General features: G+C 42.9%; 1 protein-coding gene across 3 annotated transcripts in view; it reads left to right on the top strand.

The window, feature by feature from the left end:
• Positions 1-2,600: 2,600 nt before the first annotated feature.
• The window catches only part of TDRD3 (tudor domain containing 3), a 217,708-nt gene continuing 205,235 nt past the window's right edge, over positions 2,601-15,073 (top strand). For 2 of the 3 annotated variants that reach the window (XM_070380218.1, XM_070380216.1), the window contains exon 1: positions 2,601-3,349. In XM_070380218.1, coding sequence (XP_070236319.1) covers positions 3,170-3,349 — 180 coding nt within the window. In that variant the 5' untranslated portion in view covers positions 2,601-3,169. The remainder of the gene's footprint in view (positions 3,350-15,073) is intronic. The other variant, XM_070380217.1, reaches the window with a different exon arrangement.

Below are 15,073 nucleotides of genomic sequence, written 5' to 3'. Positions count from 1 at the left end.
AGGTTTCTTGTACAAGATGCCAGATTCCAGTTTTATCTGCCTGTTTCCTTATGTTTTACTTGTTAAATTCCCTATGTATCTCAGGCTTGGCACTACTGACATCTTGGATCAGGTAGCTATCTTGTGTATTGCAGGATGTTTAATATTTCCCTGTTCCCACCAGGTTATAACAACCAAAATGTCTCTATACATGCCCAAATATGCCTGGAGGGCTGGTGGTGGAGGTTTAGATAGGGATCTAGAAGTTCACTCAAATTCGGGGTAAACAACTTTTTCGAGAATATTTGTCATATGATGTGTATTTCTGATTGCATTGTATCAGTAAGCACATAACATCTGATTGTCCCATTATTGATTAGCCTTGATTACTTATTTAAAGCAGTCACTTTTTTTTTTAACATACAGGTATGTTTTTCCCTTTTATAATAAGGGAAAAACAGACTTTTGATACTTTAACAACTTGATACTTTGACACCGAGTGAACATCCTGTACTCCTACTATCTTTCACCCAGTGACTTTTGGCATTCTCTAGTCTGAATCAATTGTGACTGATTTGCAAAATGGTGATTTTCTAATTCTATTATTTGTTGTACATTTACTCTCTGGTATTTCTATGAAAGAAAAGTTTTCATCCTTCCCTTTATTTATTTCTACTGGCACTTTTAAATTCATGCATTTTCTTTACCCAATTTTTAAATTCAATTATTCCAATTACTTTTTTTGAGGCTTATATTATCTAAAATTCCTCCAGTGGGAATCTTCAATCCATTCTTTAAGCATTTCTTACCATAAGAGAATTTAATGTTTTATGGAGAATTTTAATAAAGTTATTGTTAAGTACCACACAATGGTAAATTCTTACTGTATACACTGCACATGAAACCATGTATTTAGCCAGTGAAGAATTCTGATTGGGACAACATATTAGTTTCACATTTTGACTACCTGATGGAAGAGCAGACTCAGTGGAAAAGACTCCGATGCTGTGAAAGACTGAAGGCAAGAGAAGAGGGTAGCAGAGCATGACATCATTAGGCAGCTTCACAAACTCAACAGGACATTAATTTGAGTAAACTCCCTGAGACAGTGAGGAACAGGGAAGCCCAATGTGCTGCAGTCCACAGGGCCACAAAGAGTTGAGGACAGGACTTAGCGACTGAAGAAGAGAAAATTCTGTTTCACAACCAACAAAAATTATCAGCCATTTAATTTTGATTCATCTATGTGAAAGAGAAAGTCTCTCAGTTCTGTCTCACTCTTTGCGACCCCATGGACTATACAGTCCATGGAATTCGCCAGGCCAGAATACCGGAGTAGATAGTCTTTCCATCATCCAGGGTTTCTTTCCAAACCAGGGATCGAACCCAGGTCTCCCACATTGCGGGCGGATTCTTTACCAGTTGAGCCATAAGGGAAGCCCAAGAATTCTGGAGTGGGTAGCCTATCCCTTCGCCAGGGCATCTTCCCTACACGGGAATCTAACTGGGGGTCTCCTGCATTGCAGGCAGATTCTTTACCAACTGAGCTATCAGGGAAGCCCTTTGAGTCATCTATTCACCTTCAAAATGGTAAATCTTTTCCTGACTCCAGGATATTTTGAAGTGGATGTCGCTCAGTCCTGTGTGACTCTTCGCGACCCCATAGACTATACAGTCCATGGAATTCTCCGGGCCAGAATACTGAAATGGGTAACCTTTTCCTTCTCCAGGGAAATCTCCCCAATCCAGGGATCGAATCCACGTCTCCGGCATTGCCGTCAGATTCTTTACCAGCCGAGCCACAAGGGACGCCAGGAGGGATATTTTGAATGGTGCCTATAAATAGAAATACACAGATATAATACGTCTCGCCTAAACATTGTATACAATTCTAAAACTGCTTCAAAATATGTTTCATTAAAATCAGTAACTAAGCAATGTGCTTGGGCACACATTTCAACAGCATCCCAGTTAAGCAACATATCGTGATTTTAAAACTATGACTTTTGGGAAGCCCAAACGAAATAGGTCAGTTAAAATGAAAACAAAATTAAGGAATTTTAGCTTCACTCTGTAATTATCCCCCTCTTTCTGTGAGAGTCGGTTTCCTCCTGTCTCAGGTGTGGCTCTGCCGGGTTTCACAGACTCTGCTCTAAGTTCATGTTGGTGATGATGAAACAGATGAGGTAGCTCCGGTTATAGGGCTGAAGGTTTTAACAGTCTCCCCGCCGGACTTCACAGCTTGGACCAGCGCCACTCAGAAGAACGTTTCTCCTCAGCGGCCGCAGGAAACGACGGTGGAAGGCAGGGACAACTCTAGAGTATCTCCCGGTCCCACAGCCCCTTCCGCCTGCTCCTTTGATTGGCTGGTGTGAGTCTCGGCCGCCCAATCCCGTTGGAACGTTTCCCGCGCCGCTCGGCGCCGTCGCCGCGCATGCACATTCCGGACCCGCCCCTCGTTTCAGCCCGGAGAGCCGGAGCAGGGCACCGGCACGGGGTGGGCGGGAACTAGGCCTGGCAGTACCCCGCCGACGTCACAGCGCCGCGCCGGGGCCTGCACGGGCCCGGTGGGAGGACAGCGTGAGAGACAAGCACAACACAGCTCCCCGAGTTCCCACATCCCTTAGGTGCAGGTCTTCTTGGGTGCACGCATTCACTTTCATTGTAGCGCGGGACCTGGACAGTCCGATTTGACTCTGCGGAATAGAAAAAATTCGATTATATTGTTTTCTCTGCACCCGGGCAGATGGAAAAGGGGGAAGGAATCGTTATAAGAAAGTAGCTTTTCTCCCGTTTGGAGTGGGTCGGGAACACTGTCCCTTTGAGCTTCACTGTAGGAAACGCGGCCGCCTCAGAGCCTAGCTGGCAGCGCCTTCCCGCCGCCTAGCGCCTCAGCTCTGCCCTCGGGAGGCGGCCGCCTGTGCGCGCTGGGAACGCAGACTTCTTTTCTGCCGCACAGAGGACCGCCCCACGGGTCTCCACGGCGTGAAGCTCGGGAAAGTGAGCCTGGCGACGTGCAGCCGGCCCTCCGCCGCGAGGCCGCGCTGACAGACCGGCCTCGGCCCGTCCTCCGCGCACCGCCGCCCCCGGAGCGCGACCGGCTCGCAGCCGCACGCCGGGCCGGCCCCCGCGGCCGCTCGGAAAACGCGGCGAGCGGAACCCGCACGCGGAAGCGCCCGCCGCACTGAGCATGCCCAGTCGCAGAGCCGACCGGAGGAGTTTTTTTCTTTTCTTTTTTCTTTTTCTTTCTTTTTTTGGGGGGTCTCAAGTAGCAGGCCTCCCCCAGCCCCCTAGCCGAGCCCCCCAGCATCCCGGCATAAGCAGCTACCATGGCCGAGGCTCCCGGAGCGGCGCTGTCCCGGGCGGGTTGGTAAGTGGCGGGTCTCCCGGCCGCGGGTGCGGGCCGGGCCCGAGGAGGCCGGGGCCGGGGCCGGGGGCGCTGGGTGCGTGTCGGGGTAGGCAGAGGCGCCGCCTGCCCCGGCCTCTCCCGGGGCCCCCCGGCCGGCTCCGCCCCCGGCGCCGCGCGGAGCCGAGAGAGTCCCCGGCTCCCTGCGAGGCGGTGGCGCGGCCTGGGCCCCGGGAGGCGGGCGGCGGGCCGCAGGGAGGCCGGGGACGCGGGGCGGGCGGCGGTGCAGGCCCGGGTGCTCCCACGGCGCTGCCGCGGCGGGACGAGGGGAGGCGAGGGCTGGGGAACCGAGCGCGGCAGAGCTGGGCGAGCGCCGGGCCCGCGCCCGCGCCCCCTCATTCCCAAGTACAGCACGGAGCGGGGATAGCCATCCTCTGCGACGCACACAACTTCTGAGGCTGAGAATGCCCGCACTGGAGACTCGGGTGGATGCTCCCTAGAACTTTTCTTGAAAGGATGACGGTGTTCTGATTTTTAAGGACGCTTTATGTCAAGATTTTAGGATGAAAACAAACAAAATATACGAAAGTAAGCAGTTTCTGGAACTTCGGCCATGAGGGATATAAACATATAGCTTTATTTCCTAATGCTTTTCCAGGCCTGCATAGGCACAGTCTGGGATGAAAGGTGGCAAGGAGGTTGAAAAAGATTTGCCCCTGCTCGCTGTCTTAGCGCTAGGAGAAGGAGGCATTAAAACAGCAAACACACAAACAGGGAATTGTGGTAAACTGTACAGAGGTGCAGGCAAATGTGGTATGGAATTGGAGAGGAAGGAAAGTTGATTTCCTAGAGAAGTGGACTTGGAAGTCTGGTGAGGAAAAGGTTTTCTGGATACAGAGCCGCTGGAGATAAGGCAAGGGGAGGTAGGAAAGAGCTTATTGGCTTAAAGTACTGACATTAAATCCCTATGGTTCCTGGAAGTAGAAGGGTGTCCAATGAAGAGTAAGACCTTAAAAGTTAGTGGCCAGATTGTGCAGCCTACGAGTGTCTAAAGGATGGATTTGATTTTATGAATAAAATTTTTGGTTAGAGTACTGTAACACCTGTGTTTTGAAGACGCTGCTCCTGGCTCCACAGATATCTCATTTTAGAGGTGTAGAGATTAAAGCAGAGAATTGTTAAGTAACTTAAAAAAAAAAATAAACTGGAAAGTGATAGAGTTGAATGCTGAGGAAAGGGGTCTGGTTCCAACTCTGGTGCTTTTAACTGTTCGTGTTCTTACAGCTTTTGCATAAAACAGCATTACCATAACAAACTGTAGCTTTAAAAAGTCACTTTTTTTTTTTAATTTTACTTTTGTTCTTCTAACTTTATACATTCAGATTCTTCACCTCACAGTGTTGTCTTGAATAATCTTGTATCACTCTTCTATTTGAGTTGTCCCCCATTCTTAGTGAGCCTTAGTTCTTCAAACTACTTGTGTGAATTCATTTACAGTCTTTTGTCTGCTATCCAGCATGATGATGCCACCCGTGTCAGAAAGACTAGTATCCTTATTTTGGTTCAAACACACACTAAATTGTTCTTTGGACTCTTATTTAAGATCCTTAAATGTGGTTAAACACCATCTTATGTTTCTGTATATCTGGAATGGTTGGAAATATTGTAGATTCTTAGTAAAATCTGGTAAAATTGACTTGGATCAGTGCCCCTGACAGTCAGAATTCTCTAACCAGGGTCTCTACCCCAGCTTAGCATTTTTCTTGTCTTTATTTTATTATAAATCCTCAGTAATGTTATTTTGTGACATTTGCCACTTTATGTTGCAGATTTTCTCTTTACATGTTTCTTACTCCAAACTGCTGCTTTTGAATGGCAGGGATTTATAAAGGCAGAAGTAATCAGATCAGATCAGATCAGATCAGTTGCTCAATCGTGTCCGACTCTTGGCGACCCCATGAATCACAGCACGCCAGGCCTCCCTGTCCATCACCAACTCCCGGAGTTCATTGAGACTCACGTCCATCGAGTCAGTGATGCCATCCAGCCATCTCATCCTCTGTTGTCCCCTTCTCCTCTTGCCCCCAAACCCTCCCAGCATCAGAGTCTTTTCCAATGAGTCAACTCTTCCCATGAGGTGGCGAAAGTACTGGAGTTTCAGCTTTAGCATCATTCCTTCCAAAGAAATCCCAGGGCTGATCTCCTTCAGAATGGACTGGTTGGATTTCCTTGCAGTCCAAGGGACTCTTCAAGAGTCTTCTCCAACACAACAGTTCAAAAGCATCAATTCTTCAGCGCTCAGCCTTCTTCACAGTCCAACTCTCACATCCATACATGACCACAGGAAAAACCATAGCCTTGACTAGACGGACCTTTGTTGGCCAAGTAATGTCTCTGCTTTTGAATATGCTATCTAGGTTGGTCATAACTTTCCTTCCAAGGAGTAAGCGTCTTTTAATTTCATGGCTGCAGTCACCATCTGCAGTGATTTTGGAGCCCAGAAAAAGAAAGTCTGACACTGTTTCCCCATCTGTTTCCCATGAAGTGATGGGACCGGATGCCATGATCTTCGTTTTCTGAATGTTGCGCTTTAAGCCAACTTTTTCACTGTCCACTTTCACTTTCATCAAGAGGCTTTTTAGTTCCTCTTCACTTTCTGCCATAAGGGTGGTGTCATCTGCATATCTGAGGTTATTGATATTTCTCCTGGCAATCTTGATTCCAGCTTGTTTTCTTCCAGTCCAGCGTTTTTCATGATGTACTCTGCATAGAAGTTAAATAAGCAGGGTGACAATATACAGCCTTGATGTACTGCTTTTCCTATTTGGAACCAGTCTGTTGTTCATGTCCAGTTCTAACTGTTGCTTCCTGACCTGCATACAGATTTCTCAAGAGGCAGGTCAGGTGGTCTGGTATTTCCATCTCTTTCAGAATTTTCCACAGTTTATTGTGATCCACACAGTCAAAGGCTTTGGCATAGTCAATAAAGCAGAAATAGATGTTTTTCTGGAACTCTCTTGCTTTTTCCATGATCCAGCGGATGTTAGCAATTTGATCTCTGGTTCCTCTGCCTTTTCTAAAACCAGCTTGAACATCAGGAAGTTCACGGTTCACATATTGCTGAAGCCTGGCTTGGAGAATTTTGAGCATTACTTTACTAGCATGTGAGATGAGTTTAATTGTGCAGTAGTTTGAGCATTCTTTGGCATTGCCTTTCTTAGGGATTGGAATGAAAACTGACCTTTTCCAGTCCTGTGGCCACTGCTGAGTTTTCCAAATTTGCTGGCATATTGAGTGCAGCACTTTGACAGCATCATCTTCCAGGAGTAATAGGTGAGGCTAATAAGACTATCTTCCTACGAGTTTGGGGGTGATTCCTGGTGAGTTTTGAACTCATGAGACTTGTGAAGAAGACAGGAGGATGTCTTAGGCTTATAGTTGGCATGTATTAGATCTTATATTTAAGTAGAGATTTATTATGTTAATATACGGAATCTCAAAGGTATACGTAGAAAAGAGTACTGGAAGGAGAATTTCTGGCCATAGAGCTGCTTTGACCAGCTCATTCCAGTTCTGACATCTCGAGTTTCCTATGACTCTTGGGATTCTCTCTTGTCATTGACAAAACCATTTTTTTTTTTTTTTTTAAGTACTCAGTCTCTTCACTTAATTACTTGTAGGACCTCAAAAGAAGTAGATGCTAAAACACTTCAACTAGTATTATCTATTCTGTCAGCCTCATCTAAAATAGTAGGTTTGAGAAGTGTTTGCTACTTCACTTCAGTGAAGTCACTTCAGTCACTTCAGTCGTGTCTGACTCTGTGCGACCCCATAGACAGAAGCCCACCAGGCTCCCCCATTCCTGGGATTCTCCAGGCAAGAACACTGGAGTGAGTTGCCATTCCCTTCTCCAATGCATGAAAGTGAAAAGTGAAAGTGAAGTCGATCAGTGGTGTCCGACTGTTAGTGACCCCATGGACTGCAGCCTACCAGGCTCCTCCGTCCGTGGGATTTTCCAGGCAAGAGCAACTGAAGTGGGTTGCCATTGTTTAGTGCTGAGTAATTTATGTTTCTGAAATTTTGATCTTCAGGAGGTGCAGATGGTCTTGATCTATTCCACTTTGTTATTTTTTTTCAGCACATATATATTTTTTTCTTTTAAGCCCTTAATCGTCATTATAATTCCCACAAAAAGCCAGTATTTTAAAATAAAACTCCCAATAGCAGCCACCCTGGCAGACTACAATAATTTTTTTTTTTTTTTGTGGCTAGTAGCACAGAAAGTGCTAGGTTTTGCTGATTTCAACTTAAAAGTTTCAGGAACTACTCTAGTATAGTGACAATGTTTAAATACTGCATGAAATTATACCTTCAGTTGATTTAAGTTGCTCAGTCATGTTTGACTCTAGGGACCCCATGGACTGCAGCACACCAAGCTTCCCTGTCCATCACCAACTCTCCGAGTTTGCTCAAACTCATGTCCATCAGTCAGTGATGCCATCCAACCATCTCATCCTCTGCCATCTCCTCCTTCTGTCTTCAGTCTTTCCCAGCATCAGGGTGTTTTCCAGTTAGTCCACTCTTCACATCAGGTGGCCAAAGTACTGGAGTTTCAGCTTCAGCATCAGTCCTTCCAATGAATATTCAGGACTGATTTCCTTTAGGATTGACTGGTTGGGTCTCCTTGCAGTCCAAGGGACTCTCAAAAGTCTTCTGTAACACCGCAGTTCAAAAGCATCAATTCTTTGGTGCTCAGCTTTCTTTATAGTCCATCTCTCACATCCATGCATGACTCTTGGAAAAACCATAGTTTTTACTAGATGCACCTTTGTTGGCAAAGAAATGTCTCTGCTTGTTAATATACTGTCTAAGTTGGTCATTGCTTAGTACTCTTGCCTGGAAAATCCCATGGACGGAGGAGCCTGGTAGGCTGCAGTCCATGGGGTCGCTAAGAGTCGGACGCGACTGAATGACTTCACTTTCACTTTTCACTTTGCACTGGAGAAGGAAATGGCAACCCACTCTAGTGTTCTTGCCTGGAGAATCCCAGGGATGGGGGAGCCTGGTGGGATGCCATCTGTGGGGTCACACAGAGTCGGACACGACTGAAGGGACTTAGCATAGCATAGCTTTCCTTCCAAGGAGCAAGTGTCTTTTAATTTCATAGCTGCAGTCACCATTTGCAGTGATTTTGGAGCCCTCCAAAATAAAGTCTGTCACTGTTTTCATTGTTTCCCCATCTATTTGCCATGAAGTGATGGGCCTGGATGCCATGATTTTAGTTTTTTGAGTGTTGAGTTTTAAGCCAGCATTTTCACTCTCCTCTTTCACTTTCAAAAAGAGGCGCTTTAGTTCCTCTTTGCTTTCTGCCATAAGGGTGGTGTCATCTCCATATCTGAGGTTATTGATATTTCTCCCTGCAATCTTGATTCCAGCTTATGCTTCCTCCAGCCTGGCATTTTGTATGATGTACTCTGCATAGAAGTTAAATAAGCGGGGTGAGAATATACGGCCTTGACATACTTTTTTCCCAGTTTGGAACCAGTCCATTGTTCCATGTCTGGTTCTAACTGTTGCTTCTTGACTAGCATACAGATTTCTTAGGAGGCAGGTAAGGTGGTCTGGTATTCCCATCGCTTCAAGAATTTTCCACTGTTTATTGTGATCCATACAGTCAAAGGCTTTAGTGTGGGCAAAGAAGTAGAAGTAGATGGTTTTCTGGAACTCTCTTGCTTTTTCTATGATCCAGCAGTTTTTGGCAATTTGATCTCTGGTTCCTCTGCCTTTTCTAAAGCCGAGTTGAACATCTGAAAGTTCGTGGTTCACGTACTGTTGAAGGATTTTGAGCATTACTTTGCTAATATGTAAGATGAGTGCAGTTGTGCGGTAGTTTGAACATTCTTTAGCATTGCCATTCTGTGGGATTGGAGTGAAAACTGACCTTTTCCAGTCCTGTGGCCACTGCTGAATTTTCCAAATTTGCTGGCATATTGAGTGCAGTACTTTCACAGCATCGTCTTTCAGGATTTGAAATAGCTCAACTGGAATTCCATCACCTCCACTAGCTTTGTTGGTAGTGATGGTTCCTAAGGCCCACTTGACTTCACACTCCAGAATGTCTGGCTCTATGTGACTGAGCACACCATCATGGTTATCTTTGTCAGTAAGATCTTTTTTTGTGTAGTTCTGTGTATTCTTGCCACCTCTTAATATCTTCTGCTTCTGTTAGGTCCATACCATTTCTGTTCTTTATTGTGCCCATCTTTGCATGGAATGTTCCCTTGGTATCTCTAATTTTCTTGAAGAGATCTCTAGTCTTTCCCATTCTGTTGTTTTCCTGTATTTCTTTGTGTTGATTGCTGAGGAAGGCTTTCTTATCTCTCCTTGCTATTCTTTGAAACTCTGCATTCAGATGGGTATATCTTTCCTTTTCTCCTTGCCTTTAGTGTCTCTTCTCTTCTCAGCTATTTGTAAGGCCTTCTCAGACAACCATTTTGCCTTTTTGCATTTCTTTATTTTGGGGATTGTCTTGATCACTGCCTCCGTCCATAGTTCTTCAGGTCCTCTATCAGATCTAATCCCTTGGATCTATTTGTCACTTCCACTGTATAACCATAAGGGATTTGATTTAGATCATACCTGAGTGGTTTTCCCTACTTAAGTCTGAAGTTTGCAATAAGGAGTTCATGATCTGAGCCACAGTTAGCTCCTGTTCTTGTTTTTGCTGACTGTATAGAGCTTCTTCATTGTGGCTGCAAAGAATATAATCAGTCTGGTTTAGTTATTCACCTTCTGGTGATGTCCACGTGTAGCATCATCTCTTGTGTTGTTGGAAGAGCGTGTTTGCTATGACCAGTGCATTCTCTTGGCTAACTCTGTTAGCCTTTGCCCTGCTTCATTCTGTACCCCAGGGCCAAACTTGTCTGTTATGCCAGGTATGTCTTCATACTTTTGCATTCCAGTCGCCCAGGATGAAAAGGACATCTTTTTTTTGGTATTAGTTCTAGAAGGTCTTGTAGTTCATCATAGAACCATTCAGCTTCTTCAACATTAATGGTTGGGGCATAGACTTGGAATACTGTGAAATTGTACCTTGGTGTTCTGTAATGCTTACTTATATGCATAGAATGAGTACTGAGAGAAGACATTTGACTATCTTTGTCTGAATGGACAGATTTACATCTCTTTGTTTCTCTTGAGGTTTCTTTAAGGGGAACTTATGTACTCCAACCTACCTTTTATGGTAGGTATGTTATGGGCTTCCCTGATAGCTCAGTTGGTAAAGAATCCATCTGCAATGCAGGAGACTCTGATTCAATTCCTGTGTTGGGAAGATACGCCGGAGAAAGGATAGGCTACCCACTCCAGTATTCTTGGGCTTCCCTTGTGGCTCAGCTGGTAAAGAATCTGCCCACAGTGTGGGAGACCTGGGTTCGATCTCTGGGTTGGGAAGATTCCCTGGAGAAGGGAAAGGCTACCCACTCCAGTGTTCTGGACTGGAGAATTCCATGGTCTGTATAGTTCATGGGTTTGCAAAGAGTCAGGTTTAGCGACTTTCACCTAACTTTTGGCTTATTTTTTAAAGAAAGAATCAGCCTTTCAGATTTTTCTTTCTTTCTTTTTTTTCTTTTTTTTAATTAACAGAGTAATGTATTTATTGGGGGCAAAAAACCAAATTGAACTGTATAAAGTGAGAAAAGTTTAAAAAGTCTGGTCAGGATCACAAAGCTAAACCTTGAAGTGAAAACTAGAACCCAAGTCTTATCATTCATGAGAACTCTTTTAAAAATAGAAACATGTTAAGGGAATATAATCATCTGTATTTATTTTGGAAAAGGTATTTTTCTTTTTATATAGAATTAGTGATTGTATAGCTTAACTCCCTCAGTGTGCAGATCAAGAAGCTGAAACACTGGCATCAATAATTTACTCAGAGATATAAGGGACAGAATGAAAAGAGCCTAAATATTCAGAATAATATTCAGAATAAATATTCGGAATAAATATTCAGTACTGATTTTCATTAAGTCCTGGTGAGCACATTTAATTTAAATTGTTGATCAAGTAGAACACATTTTAAAATTGAGAATTGGATTTAGCCATTTTTTGATATGTAAATTTGCTTTCTTCTCTGGGAAAGATTGATGCTTATTCTGAGGAGTGATGCTGTTGGAAATCAAAGAAACCTTTACCTTTTGGTGGTTCACCTAATTACTGATTGGACTTATGTAAAAATCTGGTGAATTCTGTATTTTGGAATCTAAGAATATCTGAAAAAGTAAGGCATTATTTTCATGTATTTGACTTATCCAGAAGTTTTGAGTTCAAAACACCATAAATAATCATTAGAAATAATGCATTTCCATTTTATTCTGAAAAAAGACCTATTTTCTTAGAAACCCCAGGTTTCTAACATCCAAAGTTTAACTTGGTTGTGCTTTGAGGTGTTTTGTTTGGGTAGGGCAGAGTTGGAGGGAAAAGAGAGGATGAATACAAAGGTCATCTTCTTATCTTGACCCCCTTGAATTTCACTTCCCTTTTGGAGTTCTCTTTCCTTGGTTACTGGTGCTACCCCAAACTGATATCTTCTGGCCCAGGGGTATACCAGACTTCATCCCCTTGATTTCACCTTTGAATAAGAAAGGCTACAAGTATAAATGTCTTTCCCAAGACAATACTAGAGGAGAGTATTTATTTATGGGATAAGTAGAGGAATAAAAGCACAATGTCAGTATAGATTATAAAGTAAAGGCTCTCTTGTGTTGAGAAGCCTGGTCTATTATTCCTTGTGTTGCTTTGAGATAGTGGCTCCAAAGAGCAAAGAGGTGGAACAATTTCAGGACATTTTGCTGGAATTTGGAATTCCTAGCTTTTGACCTATCCACAGGTAGAGAGCTTCCTTTTACATCCTATCACTTAGAAACTTCCTCCAAAGCATATCAAGACCAAAGAAGTCAAATTCTTGTTCAGTAGCTACCCTTGCATTTTTCTTGTTTGTGTTTTTTTTTTTTTTTTCCTGAGAGACACACCTATTTCCCAGGAGATTGCTGGTGAATGAGCTCAATTTTCAAGTCAGGAATGATCTTTGTAGCATCATAAAAATAACTATATCTGCATATAATATACTCTTGGTAATAGTCAAGCATAAGAGTTTATGCAAAGGGTATCATAAGTTTTGGTCCCTCGTGCTTCCTTGGTGGCTCAGATGGTAAAGAATCTGTTTGCAAATTGGGAGACCTGAGTTCAGTCCCTGGGTTGGGAAGATCTCCTGGAGGAGGGCATGGCAACCCACTCCAATATTCTTGCCTAGAGAATCCCATGGACAGAGGAGCCTGGCAGGCTACAGTCCATGGGATTGCAAAGAATTGGACAACCCTGAACGACGAAGCACAGCCCAGCACAGCATTATTTCAGCATAGCTCTTAGATATAGGTGTCTTTGTAAAGAATTTTGATAGTTCTTTATAAGGTTGTATGCTTAGTGCAGGATTTTTTTATTTTTCTAAAATTTTAAAATACTTTACCATTTTTAAAATCTGTATAAAGTGTCTTTTTTTAAAAAGATGAATATTTTTAATGATAGGTACCATTCACATAGGAGGTAGACATCATAAACCATTAGACACCTTAATAACAAAGATACATAAAGCAAAAATCAAAAGAAATATAAGGGAAAAATATATAATCATAGACAAATTAGCATTTCTCTGAGAATATTTTGTCAAATGCAGAAAAAAGAATAGGAGCATCTTGAATGATGTCATTAATTTACATTTAATAGATTTATATTTAATTAATTTATATCAATCATATCCTACACAAATATACTTAAAAATTTTCTATCTCATATGTTGTTATTAGAGGTCCATAGGACATTTAGAAAAATTAGCATAAAGATAAACATTACTAAATTTCAAAAGTAGACTTCTTTTTTGCATGTGATTTATTTATACATATACATGTTTTATTTTTGAAATTATTTTCCATTATAAATTTTTTACAAAATATCGACTATAGTTCCTGGAGCTATACAGTAAATCTTTGTTTCTTGTTGCATATCTGTTTTGTTAAATTAGAAATCTAGCCTTTTATTCATACTAAGTAAAATAAGTGGAATCAAAACATCATACATTTTTTAGTTAGGCAAAAATTCATAAGTTTTCTAAAATATAATACGTATTATTTTTATATATATATATATATGTATGTATGCAAAAGCTTTTCTGCTGTGCTTGATAAGGAAATGGCATCCCACTCCAGTATTCTTGCCTGGAGAATCCCAGGGATGGAGGAGCCTGGTGGGCTGCCGTCTGTGGGGTCGCACGGAGTTGGACATGACTGAAGCGACTTAGCAGCAGTAGCAGCATATGTATGTATGCAAAAACTTTTCTGCTGTGCTTGATAAAGACTTGGGAAAGAACCTCGAAAAAAAAAAAAAAAAAAAGATGGAGAAACTAGAAAACATAAACTGAATGAAATGAAAGCACTGAATATGAAATAGAAAAAGTGAAACAAACTAGATAAAAGTAAAAGATCCTCCTATAGTCCAGTTGTTTTTAAACATGGCTGCTCATTAGAAATATATCTGGAGCTCTTAGGGGGAAAAAAAAGAGCAGTACATGGACATTTGTATTTTTCAAAAAGTTCCAAGGTAATTCTGATATGCATCTGGATTTTAAAAAGTGATTACAGGTTTTCTATTAAATGGTAGTTTTGGTGATACAGAATTCTATAATTTTCCTGTTAACCAATCATGATACAATGGTATTAAGTGAGTAATAGTTATGTAATCACAATAGTGAAGTGAAGTGTTAGTTGCTCAGTCATGCCCAACCCTTTGTGACCCCATGGACTGCAGCCCACCAGGCTCCTCTGTCCATGGAATTTTCCAGGCAAGAGTACTGGAGTGGGTTGCCATTTCCTTCTCCAGGAGATCTTCCCAACCCAGGGATCGAATCTGGTTCTTCCACATTGCAGGTAGATGCTTTACCCTCTGAGCCACCAGGGAAGCCCACAATCAATAGCCAGACAAAAAATAAAAGATTATTACCATTGCAAGCCATAATGAGAATGTGATTAACCTAACGATATAAAATAATTACATATAATTTGGGGGATTAAGCAGCATACATGCCCATGTTTTCATTTGCTCAGGCAGTCTGTGTTTTTTGCTTGGTGCATTTAATCTATTTACATTTAAGGTAATTACCAACATGTATGATCCTATTTTCCCTGATGCTGGGAAGGATTGAAGGCAGGAGGAGAAGGGGACAACAGAGGATGAGATGGTTGGATAGCATCACCGACTCAATGGACATGAATTTGTGTAAGCTCTGGCAGTTGGTGATGGACAGGGAGGCCTGGTGTGCTGCAGTCAATGGGGTTGCAAGGAGTCTGACACGACTGAGTGACTGAACTGACCTGAACTGATGATCCTGTTGCTGTTTTTTAAATTGTTTTGGGTTTAAGGCAATGGCAACCCACTCCAGTACTCTTGCCTGGAAAATCCCATGGACAGAGGAGCCTGGTAGGCTGCAGTCCATGGGGTCGCTGAGTCAGACATGACTGAGCGACTTCACTTTCACTTTTCACTTTCATGCATTGGATAAGGAAATGGCAACCCACTCCAGTGTTCTTGCCTGGAGAATCCCAGGGACGGGGGAGTCTTGTGGGCTGCTGTCTATGGGGTTGCACAGAGTTGGATATGACTGATGCGACTTAGCAGCAGCAGCAGCAGGAGCAGCAGCAG

The sequence above is a fragment of the Bos mutus genome, chromosome 12 (genome assembly GCF_027580195.1).
Source record: "Bos mutus isolate GX-2022 chromosome 12, NWIPB_WYAK_1.1, whole genome shotgun sequence".
NCBI classification, from domain to species: domain Eukaryota; kingdom Metazoa; phylum Chordata; class Mammalia; order Artiodactyla; family Bovidae; genus Bos; species Bos mutus.
The sequence above is the reverse complement of the archived record's forward strand: the minus strand, read 5'-3'. Positions and strand labels throughout refer to the sequence as shown.